Source organism: Panthera pardus, unplaced genomic scaffold (assembly GCF_024362965.1).
Source record: "Panthera pardus isolate Hobbes unplaced genomic scaffold, ASM2436296v1 HiC_scaffold_18, whole genome shotgun sequence".
Classification (NCBI taxonomy): Eukaryota; Metazoa; Chordata; class Mammalia; order Carnivora; family Felidae; genus Panthera; species Panthera pardus.
Window position 1 is genome coordinate 27,852,835 of NW_026526743.1, and position 10,398 is coordinate 27,863,232.

Genomic DNA, 10,398 nt, shown 5'->3' on the forward strand with positions numbered 1-10,398 from the left:
GACTGAGCCAGGCAGGCGCCCGGGGAGGTGACGAGCACACAGCTGAGAAGCCACTCCTCTGCAGGAATCCATGCTCTCCCCACATCAAGGTTCCCCTCACCTTTTCCAGCATAATGCCATGAATTACCTCAATAAATACTTCTTGTGTAAAGGAGTATTCGAAACAATGAAGCATCCAAGTTTCACAGCCCAAGGAAAAATCTTTATCGACCTATTCTCCCTCCAAAATGAGCACACCCACCATGCTGTCCTTCCCTTGGCTTGGCCCCCCTGCACCTCAGACAGCAGAATTTGCACAAGTGGGCTCGGCACGTTCTCCCTCTCTCTCTCCCTCATGCCCTCACCCCGTCCTTCAGGTGACGGCAGCCCCAGCACCCCCATTAGCCGTGAGGAAAATTGCTGTTAAATTAGCGAGCCCATCTACAGAGCCCCATTTTATATCCCAATTCAGAAGATGGCATGAACATCTGCTTTCACTTCAAGACATTAATTTTCAATTATTGGAGAAAAACAAAATTAGTCCTGACAAATTGCTGGCGAGCACAAGCTCTTGTCTGGTGGTTCATAATAATAACTTCGGGGGCCCACAATTAGTGTCCTCGGACGGAGTTTCCTGATGGGTCCCTGTCATCTGAAGCCCGCAACAGCAGCCTCCTAGTGCCGGACCATTCTCGGCCATTCTCAGGGAACGGCCTCTTCGGGACAGGCTCAAAGAACTAAGGAAGTTAGAGGTTCTCCTCTTTCTGGAGAAGGCAGGGCTGGGGTGGAGGGGAAGGGAGAGGTTGAATAAGAAACACCCACCCTGACCATTTCCAGCTTCAGATGGTTCAAGCCTTGCTTCCCCTCCATGCACTTATATGGGAATGCAAATCACTCCTGAGTCCAGGGGCACCCAGCAATGACACACACATAGACCACTTTATAATTCCAGTCTGCCATCTTCAATGGGGGAGGGACGGGTGACATGATTCTCTTACGAGACCCCTTCCACCCCTGCCGTAATGTCATCCAGGATTCTCAGTCCAAAACTCAACAGCTCCAGCCTCTGAGATCGGAATACTTATGAATCTTCTAAGACAACAACAAAAAAAAACCCTGTTTGCTGGGGTCCCATCAACCCAGGAACCTGGTTCAGCCCGGGCCAGAGTCTACAGGAAAAAAAAAAAGAAAGAAAACTCTGACTTTGCCAATCTCAAGAACCCCAAATCCAGAGAACAACCCACTTGATAAGATATTATCAACACTGTAATCTCATTTGATGGGTTTTTTTATGTATCTTGGCTGCTGTAATCACTATATCAATAAGAAGCCACTGAAATGTGAATGAGCAGAAGAATTCGGAGATAATGACGTGGCAATCTTTGAATGTGACTTGTCACAATTGAAAACTAGAGTGTGTTTGCCTAGCGAACAGTTCAGACTCCTGCGGGGGGGGGGGGGGGGAGTACTGGAGGGGTAGTAACCAGAGGGAGGCAGGTCAAAAAAAAAAAAGAAAGAAAGAAAACAAAACAAAATAACAACAACAAAGGAAAATTATATCTTTAAGAAGAGAATGAAAGCCGCTGCTACTTCCAAAGTCAACTGGGTAACTGAGCTCCAACATTGTGTAATTGACTTTGCAAGTAGAACAACAGCAACGTAACAAAGAAAATGTCAGTGTTTTCACAGCACTAATCTATAACGCTGGGAGGCCCTCCCGCTGTCAGCCAGGGCTGACAATACAATAGCTTTCAAAGGGATATTACCATCATGCTTTTATTCCTGACATCAATCAAGACAAAGAGAATCCTTTTCACAAGACATTAAAAATCAAACCTTTGTACAAGAAGATAGGTAAAACAGCATTCTCCTTAAAGACAGCCACACAGCGCAATCAGCTAATTGGCGCTCCTTAAAAGAGGTGAAGTATTTGTATTTACTGAGTGTATAACCCCAATCGTTGGCTGCCACCGATCCTGTCAGGTAAGCTATGAATCAAAACTTTCCATCAGCATGGCCCCCACTCCACTGCACCCTCCCTCCCACCGTAGGCAGAGGGAGCTGACAGCGCTGTAAACTTCAAACGGGATATAACTGATCCAGGCTTAATTAGTCCATTTTGGGTGCAAAACTACTCTGATTCCTGACTAACGGGGCACAAAATGCCCTTGCAAGCTGAGAGGAACCTGCAGAAATTGTCAATTTCACCAATCCAGGTTTTCCCTGGCTACCCACAGCAATGGGGTGCCCACTAACAGCTTTCAAGGTATTATTCTTTTGCAATTACCCTAGACCCACAGATAGAAGCCCTGATATCTATGGGAAACGTTTTCAAGACGTTAAGATAATATTCTTTGCAAACACCAGCGTACCATAGACAAGGTCCAGGAAAGGTAAATCCATCTCAACCTCGACCAAAGGGTTAACTGAATCTACACATTGTTTAGTTAAAAAAAAAAAAAAAAAAAGACGCGGTGGGGGCTGGTTGGAGTTGGGGAGGTATTCAGGAAAGCTAAGTCATCTTCTGCTAGCTTACCAACAAGAGTTTTCGATGACTGCGTGTCAAAAGTTGGTGCCACTTACAGAACCCTGCAGGTCCAGGAGCGGGGAGTTGTAAGAGGTGCCCGTGTTTGTGAGAGGTCATTATCTGCACATTCCAACACACCCACCGGAGTGCAAGGGGTCCAAGATGCCAACTCCCCATACCTCTTCGGGGCTTGATGGATCCACTGGTCCGAGGCCCCAAACTATTGCTAAGGAGGAGGGGGTAGAGAACTCACTCAATTTCCAGCAGGGGGTCCCTTTGGAACCCAGAGCCACGGTGTTGTGTGACTTTTTCCTCCGGTACCTAACAGACCACCTGCCAAAAATACAGGAGTCCAGCCACTCGAAGACAGAGATGCTACTCTATAAGCATCTGCAGCAGGAAAGAGGTTTTCCTTTTCAAACATAACACAAACAGCTTTCAGTTTATTCTTTAATTGTTTATTTTTAAACAGTATCTGAACAACAGGTGCTGTTTGTTCACTTTACAAGCAGAAATTTTAAGAGAAGAGGGACCTGGCCTCAAAACCGCGCTGAACAATCCTGTGCGGCTACCACCACCTACATCAGCCTTTTTCCAAGAGCCAGGCAGCAAGCACGCCTGTACAATCAGCCTCAGTGGCGGGTTCCTTTCGTTTACACATCCAAATGAACAGTTAAGAGAAATCAATGCATCTAATTGCCAGACTATTAAATCCTACATCAGGGGAAGAATTCCACAGCCACCAGCTTAAGAGTTGGCTACCGATATAGCAATTATTGCAACTTTCTATTAGATTGAACCAGATCCCCCTTTGGTCTCCAGCTAGCAACACTGTGCTCAAAGATCCTGCACTTCTGTTTCTTCTCTCGTTTCTCCCTCCTCCTCCTCTGCTAACACACTGTAGCATGCTACAGCAGTGCCAGGGCTGGCTGGTTCTACTAAGTTACTTTATGACTGTAAAGTCACCAGCATTTTGCACCTTTCTGTTATTAATGCACTGCTGGGCACCTTATGGTTAAACGTTTAGCGCGGTCCTCCTGCCAGAGGCACATAGTTATCTTATTTTATTGCTTATTAAGTTTTTGCAAGGAAACAGGTGTAAGAATCTAAACAGCAATTACTAGACATAAGGGATGTTTTCTAGAGTAAGACAGGCTCTTCCAGTCACTGAGAGGTCGGGGACTTAAGAGAGGCGGGGGGGACTAAATATTAGGATTAAATGTCACTGCCCAATCCATACAGAAAGCTAAAGAACCTATAAAGGATTTGTTTTGCCCTTCCTACAAGATCATGTACATTTAGCCAAACAAATCTCGGCAATTTACACTTGTATGTGGTCTCAGCTGAATCAAGAAACCTGTAACCTCAGAACGCCTCTATTTATTACATCTCAATTATTTCCATGGAAACACAAGCAGTGGCGGACACTGTTCCCAAGTCCCTAGACCACCAAATTTCTAAGATGGACTTCTGAGGAGCTAAGAGCTGGCAGGAGAGGAAGACAGAGAAAAGGAGAGGAGTGCAGAGAACTCACTGGGGGTGGTTTTGGATGTTGGGGGCGGGGGGGGGGCGGGTACATGGACACAGCCTGAGTGCTAATTAATATTAAGAACTGTAATTAACAAGCAGTTGTTAGATGGAGAAAAGCAACTATTAAAATTATTCAAAAGTTTTAAAATGAGGCTGGGAAAAAAGATGTATTAATTCTCCATATACATAAATAAATAGGCTGTTTCGTGGATCTGAGGAGGCAGTGTGGGTGAAGGGAGACAGGTTACCAAGTCACCTGATATCATCAGCCAAAATAACATCAGTGAGATGTGATGAGAACAGCCCTGGAGAATGAGGCCAAAATTATCAAAGGAAACAAATCATCTCACAACTGCCACACCACACCACCAGGAGACAGAAAGGGAAAGGGAATGGTGTACAGAGGGAAAATCGGTCAGAAAACATGACTTTTGTAACATTCATGGGGTTTTGGTGTGTTTTGTTTGTTTGTTTGTTTTTAATCAGAAGGCTTTTGAAAACCAATGAGGCTATTTCCACCCCCCACCCCCACCCCACCCCACTCCCCACCCCCACCCCACCCCACCCCCACCCCCGTCCTAGTGCCCTGGCCCCCTTCCCTATTTGCTGGGTGTCCTCCCTGGGAGATGGGTTTTCCAAAGAAGGACAAACAGCCACAGGGACAAGTGACCCCACTCCAGAAGGAAGAATGTATCCATGAGTGGGAAGTGAGAACCCCTCCACACACACACCCCAGGCCTGTTTGATTTTCAGAGCAGCAAAGCCGGGGCTTTCAAATCACACTTTCTGAGCATCCATTAGAAATTGTTATATTTCTGTCTTTCCTTCCTGCTATGGGCTTTCACATTTCCGAGATCAATTACGAATTACAGTCAAGCGACTTTCACAGCAGAATGCGCGGGCTGGGGAAGTCCACAATGCCTCCACGTTAGCCCTGACACACAGCAGTGGAGACAAAATAAAACAAAATCTAAAAGGCACCACTGTTCCTTAAGAAGCACCTTCAAGCATCTTTAAAGGTGAGGACCTTGTCATTTTAAACACTTGGTGTGGAGCTGTCCACACTCAAGCACACACTCTGAATATTGCCTGAGAAAGGGGGCGGGGGGGGGAGCAGTTCTTGAAAAGCCATAAATCCATCACCTGCTGAAACTCTTATCTATTCAAATTATCATCTCTCTTAATTCCTCCCTTGATAAGTGGCCACATCTCCACCTATCCACCCCAGTAAACCGAATAAAAGACAAAGTGGTGAGAGACCAGGGTTGTAGCCGCTTTTGGAAAATGCAAAGAACCGCAGGGAGAAACAGAGGGTCTCAGGCTCCAAGGGAAGAAAGACGCTGCGTGGTTGATATTTACAGTACTTCTCAAAATGCCTACACTGGTCTCGTTCCCACTTTGCTGTCCTTCCCCTACCAATTAGCTGCAGTTGTCGGCTATACATACACACATATAGACTTGGAGAGAGACATTCATTAAAAACCATGTCAAGTCTCATTTCATGAAAGACTGAGACCAATTCTTGAGTCTTTCTCAGAGATACACAGAGTGGCTTTAGAATCAGGTTCGAGCAACTCTGAAACACCCACCCATCTGTCCCCTGCAAATTGCTCTACCTTTGCTTTCTGTGTCTCACCTTCTAAAATAAGGAGGTTTGGAGGCAGAGATTGAGGTTAGAGGCAGGTAAACTTTGCATCTTCCTTTATGAAAAACCTGCTCCTAGCCATAGATTTAACTCAAAATCAACTATGGGAGTTAAATAAAACTGCTTTACCAACCACAGATTCCGAGTCAACATTTTCTTTTGGGCCATCTTACGTGGCTCTTGAAGGAGTAAGGACTGAGCAGTGAGCCACGGAAAGAGAAAAGAAATCAAGTATTAATTCAAGCCATAGAGCCCTTCTATTCAGCAAAAGGACGAACATCTACCATTTGCCTGTCACCTTCTTGGGTTCTCTTCTGATTTCCTTGCACCTGGATCAGAACACCCTCTGGATCCCCAATTCTGGGCAGCAGGCCACGTGATCCCAGGTTGGGATGCCCGCCCTGGAGAGGGGAACAAGACCAGCTTCTCCCAAGAAAACAGAGGAAAGGGTGCAGCTGCCTTGCCTAGAGTTTGGACTGAGTTTGTCTGCCTCTAAGATGACAGGGACAGTCTCTGCTCAGCCAGGCGCCCTGGAATCTGCTGGGGCTCTAGAAGGACAGCAATGGCGGGTGTCTCACGACCTTCCTTGCCAGATTCAGTCCCAGCCTTTCCAGCCCGGAGCAAGGCTGGCAGGAAGGGAGCGGGGCCCCAGCGCCTTCCCGCGCAGGCCTCCAGGAAATGAACTTTTCAGAGCAGAACTGGGCTCGGGCCAGAGGTCATCAGGGGAGTTGGGAAAGGACAAGGGCCTCGGGACTTTTGGCTCCAGAGACGTAGCAGCTTTCATCCTGTCCCTCCTCTGTCATCTCTCAGCGCGACGGGCCGGCCGGGCACCCACCCGAGGCGCTGGAATCGGCACAAAGCAGCAGGCAGGCCTGGAGAGGCCAGCTGTGGGGGGAGAGAAGGGCAGGGGAGGGGCTCCGTCGCCTGCGCGCGGCCTCTCCCTAGGGCCTTTGCTCTCCAGGGGCCCACCAGAGCCAGGGGCCCTTGATGGAAATAGAAAGCAAAGCAAAGAAGACGAAGGAAGGGGGGGGGGGGGGGTGTTTGTGTGTGTGCGTGTGTGTTGTGTATCCTTACTAACGTGCGCACTCCAGGGACCCGACACAGGAAGCTGGCCTAGGTGTCGAGGATGTGAAGCGCCCAATGCCCGTGGTTGGGTCCCGGGCGCCCTCCACGAAGGGGCGCGCGCGGCGGCCGCTGCGCTCCCCTGGGGACCCGCGTCCTGCCGGCGCTGCGCAGACAATGAACTCCTGGCGGAGGCTCCCGGCCCGGTTGGCCTCGGTGGAGGAGGCAGGAAGTGCGGGGGCCCGGGCCGGGAGCGCGGCTCGGGCAAGGGACAGGGAGGGGGCGCCTGGTGGCCGGGGCGGGGACGCGGCGCCCAGGGCGCGCGCAAGCTCTGCCCGCCGCCCTCCGAGTCCCGGGGCGACAAGGCGCGGGCCGAGGAAAGGCGGCAAGGCCCGGGGCCGGGCGAGAGCGGCCTCGGGGTTGCCGGCCTCCCGGGCGCCCGTGCTCACCGCCTCTTCCTTCCTCCCGCCGCCCGCCCGCCGCCGCCGCCGCCACCGAGATTCGCAATCCCCGCCAAGTCAGGCCCGCACCCCTTGATTGGCCACGCGGGCCCGGGGCCCGCACAGAGGGAGCGGCGAGAGCCCCTCAGCGGCACCCCCGGGCCCGGGTCCCCCGCGGGCGGCGGCGCGGAGCCGGGAGAGGGTCTGGGCGGGCAGGGTGTCCGCAGCGTGCCCCCTCCGCCGCCTCCGCCTCCCGCTCGCGGCTTCCTCCTCCCCCTCCTCTTCCTCCTCCTCCGCCTCCGCCTCCTCCTCCGCCGCCGCCTCCTCCTCCTCTCGGCTCGCTCGCGCGGGTCCCCGGCCGCCCGCCCGCTCGCCGGTCCCTCCTCCCTCGCTCCCTCCCTCCCCGCTCGCTCGCGCCTCCGCCGGGCCTCGCTCGCTCACCTTTCACCGAGCGCGGCTTCGCCTGCTTCCGCCTGGACATGTCCGGGGCTCCCGGCGCTCCGTCGCCCTCCGCGGCCGGCTCCCCCCGCCGCCCCCCGCCGCTCCGGGCTGCCCTTCTCCCCCTTCTCCTCCGCCTGCCTCTCGGAAACTTTTTTTTTTGCAGCCGGGTCGGCGGCTGCGGGGAGCGGATCGCAGGTCCCGGGCGGCCTCCCTGGGGGGGACGGCCCGGGCCGGCCGAGGCCGCTCGGGGGCGGGGGGAGGCCCGGGGGCCGCGCCGGGGCCCTGCCTGTTGCAATGCGGCAGCCGGGGGCTCTCGGTCCCAGCGGCGGTCCCAGCGGCGCGGGGAGTCCGGAGGCCACTCGGCCGAGCCGAGTTATGCAAAAAAAAAAAAAAAAAAAAAAAAGCCGCCCCCCTCCTCCTCCCCACCCCCCGCCGGCCCCCGGCCCCTGCGGCCCCCTCCCTCCCTCCCCCACCCTACCGCCACCCTCACCCTCCTCCTCCTTCTGCTCCTCCGCCCCTTGCCGGATTTTTGTGCAAAGTTTGCAGGCGTCCGGCCACGCAGCCCGGTGCGGAGCTCACAATGAACCCATCTGAGGAGGGGGGGGACGGGGCTGGAGTCGAGGGGGTCTCAGGGGGGGTGGAGACCGGGAGGCGGTCGGGAGCGCGGAAGCTCAGCACCCCCCGGAAAAAAAAAAAGCCTTCAAATTAGCCCCTGCCGCACACAAAAAAAAATAATAAATATTAATGGATAAAAAAATGTCCAAACGCCTGGTTTGGAGATTATGATGGATGGGGAGGGGGGTTCCCTCAACTCAGCCTACTTGGGAGCGGGTGGGGGGGGGGGAGGGCTCGAAACGGCCGCAGTGGCTCGGAAGCCGCAGCTCGGGGCCCCTGGCTCACGCCCCCTTCTCTGGCTCTCGGCTCGGTCCGGCGCCGGCCCCCCGGAGGAGGAAGGGGCGCGCGGGGGCGCTCAGGCGGCGGCGGGCAGGCGCGCCCGTGCCCCGGGCATCGCTCAGCCCGTGCGCCGGGCCGCCGCTGCCTGCCCTCGGGCTGCGGTGCTCAGCGCGCGGCGCGCAGCCGATCCCCAGGCCGGTGCCAAGTCGCCGGCCCCGCTAGCTGCCTCCATGGGCCAAGGGCTCGGAGAGGGGGGAGGCGGCGGCCGCGGCGGCGGAGGAGGACGAGCAGGCGGCGGCCGGGCTCCCGTCCTCCCGGGCAGCGGCGGCGGCGGCGGCTGCGCCCCGGCTCCTCCGCGCTCCAGCCGGCGCCGGCCCGCCCGCCAGCCTCCCTTGCGCTCCTGTCTTCTTTGTGGTCGCTGGCTCTCCTCCTCCCGATCCGGCTGCTGGGGCTGCACTGCAGAGACACATAATAAAGCCAGGCTTGGCTGGAAATGTAGCCGGGTCCCAGCAGGAGGATGTGAGGAGCGGAGTCCCGGCGGGGGAGCGCTCTGATCCCGTGGGGCGCCCCGCACTGCTCCGGCTCGGATCAGACGGAGAGAGGGCCAACAGCACCGAGCGATGGACAGCGCTGGAAATACAGCTCCGGCCGCCCGCAAAACCCGGACCGCGGCGGCGGCGGCGGCGGCAGGCACGGCGCGGGCGCGGGCACCGTACCGGCACGCGGGGCCCCGACTTGGGCGCCCGCGGCACCCGGGGAGGGAGGAGGAAACAGACACAGGGCCCACGCGCGCTGTCAAGCTAGCCCAGATGCATTAGCGTCACAAACTGCAAAGGGGGGCGGGGGGGCCAACTGGGGTGAATTGCCCTAGCACTGCCTCTTCTGCAAATTATGCCCCTCGCACATGAATTATCCCCGAACTTGGCTTCTCCCTCTTGAATTCTGCCCACTGGTCGGTGTTTGAAGACCATCTCTACCCCACATCGGCAAACTCTTCCACCACTGAGCCAACTCTGGCGCCCCACACCTGCGTTTGTAGGGTTCCTGCCTCTGGTTGCGCACTTCTTAGTTAAGACAATAAAAGGAACATCTCCGCCCCAGCACATTGCAGTTGCGCTGCCTTCCCTGCCTTCCCCGGCGGTCGAGAAAAGAAACCGGCTCCTACTTCCCACCAAGTTCTGCCCCAGCCACTAGGGGGCGCCTCGCGTCCCTGCCACTCTCGAGACGGTGGAGGTTTGGTCTCCGAGACTGCCGGGGAAGCGCTCGGACTTGGGAAAAGTCTTCCGCAGGCGACTCCCCTAAACTATTCCTTTGAAGCCTCCCCCTCCCCCTCCAGCTGCAGGCGGCCGGGTCCAGGGTGGGGGAGAGGCCCCGACATCGCCCCCCTCCCGGGCGAGTGGCGCCACCTTGGGCCGGCTCGCCCGAGAGCTGGGAGAGAGAAGCGGGTGCGCGGCGCGGCGCTGGGGGTTATCAATCTCGCGGATCGATAAGTTGCCACTTGGAGAGGGGAGGGCTGTGTCCCCTCGGAGACGAGTTACCCAGGGCAACCTTTCAGGGAAAAACCCGCTGCCCGCCGAGAGCCGCGCCGGGGCCGGCCGGGCAGAGGCGCCCGCCCCAAGCAGGGCGCCTGCGCCCCGCCGTTCCCCAGCCCTCCCGCCAGCCCGGCCCGCGCCCCCCTTGGCTCGCTGCGCGGTCCCACCCGGCCCTGCTCGCCTCTCAGGGCCTGCGGGCTCCCACCCCATGCTGGGCTGAAAGCGGAGGTAGATGCCGCCCCCCGCACCCCTGCGGCTAGGGAGCCCAGGCCGGCGGGTGCGGGGAAAGGCCTGAGGCGGGGTGGGGGGCGGGTAGGATGGGGGGAGGCCAAGCTCTCGAGCTCAAGG

At 56.0% G+C, this 10,398-nt stretch overlaps 1 protein-coding gene across 2 annotated transcripts in view; it reads right to left on the reverse strand.

Annotated features, from left to right (window-relative positions):
• The window catches only part of ZNF423 (zinc finger protein 423), a 333,279-nt gene extending 325,280 nt beyond the window's left edge, over positions 1–7,999 (reverse strand). Inside the window, exon 1 of one of the 2 annotated variants that reach the window (XM_053906076.1) lies at positions 7,625–7,996. In XM_053906076.1, the coding sequence (XP_053762051.1) occupies positions 7,625–7,664 (40 nt within the window). In that variant the 5' untranslated portion in view covers positions 7,665–7,996. Of the gene's footprint in view, positions 1–7,624 lie in introns of both variants that reach the window. The other variant, XM_053906078.1, reaches the window with a different exon arrangement.
• Positions 8,000–10,398: the final 2,399 nt, after the last annotated feature.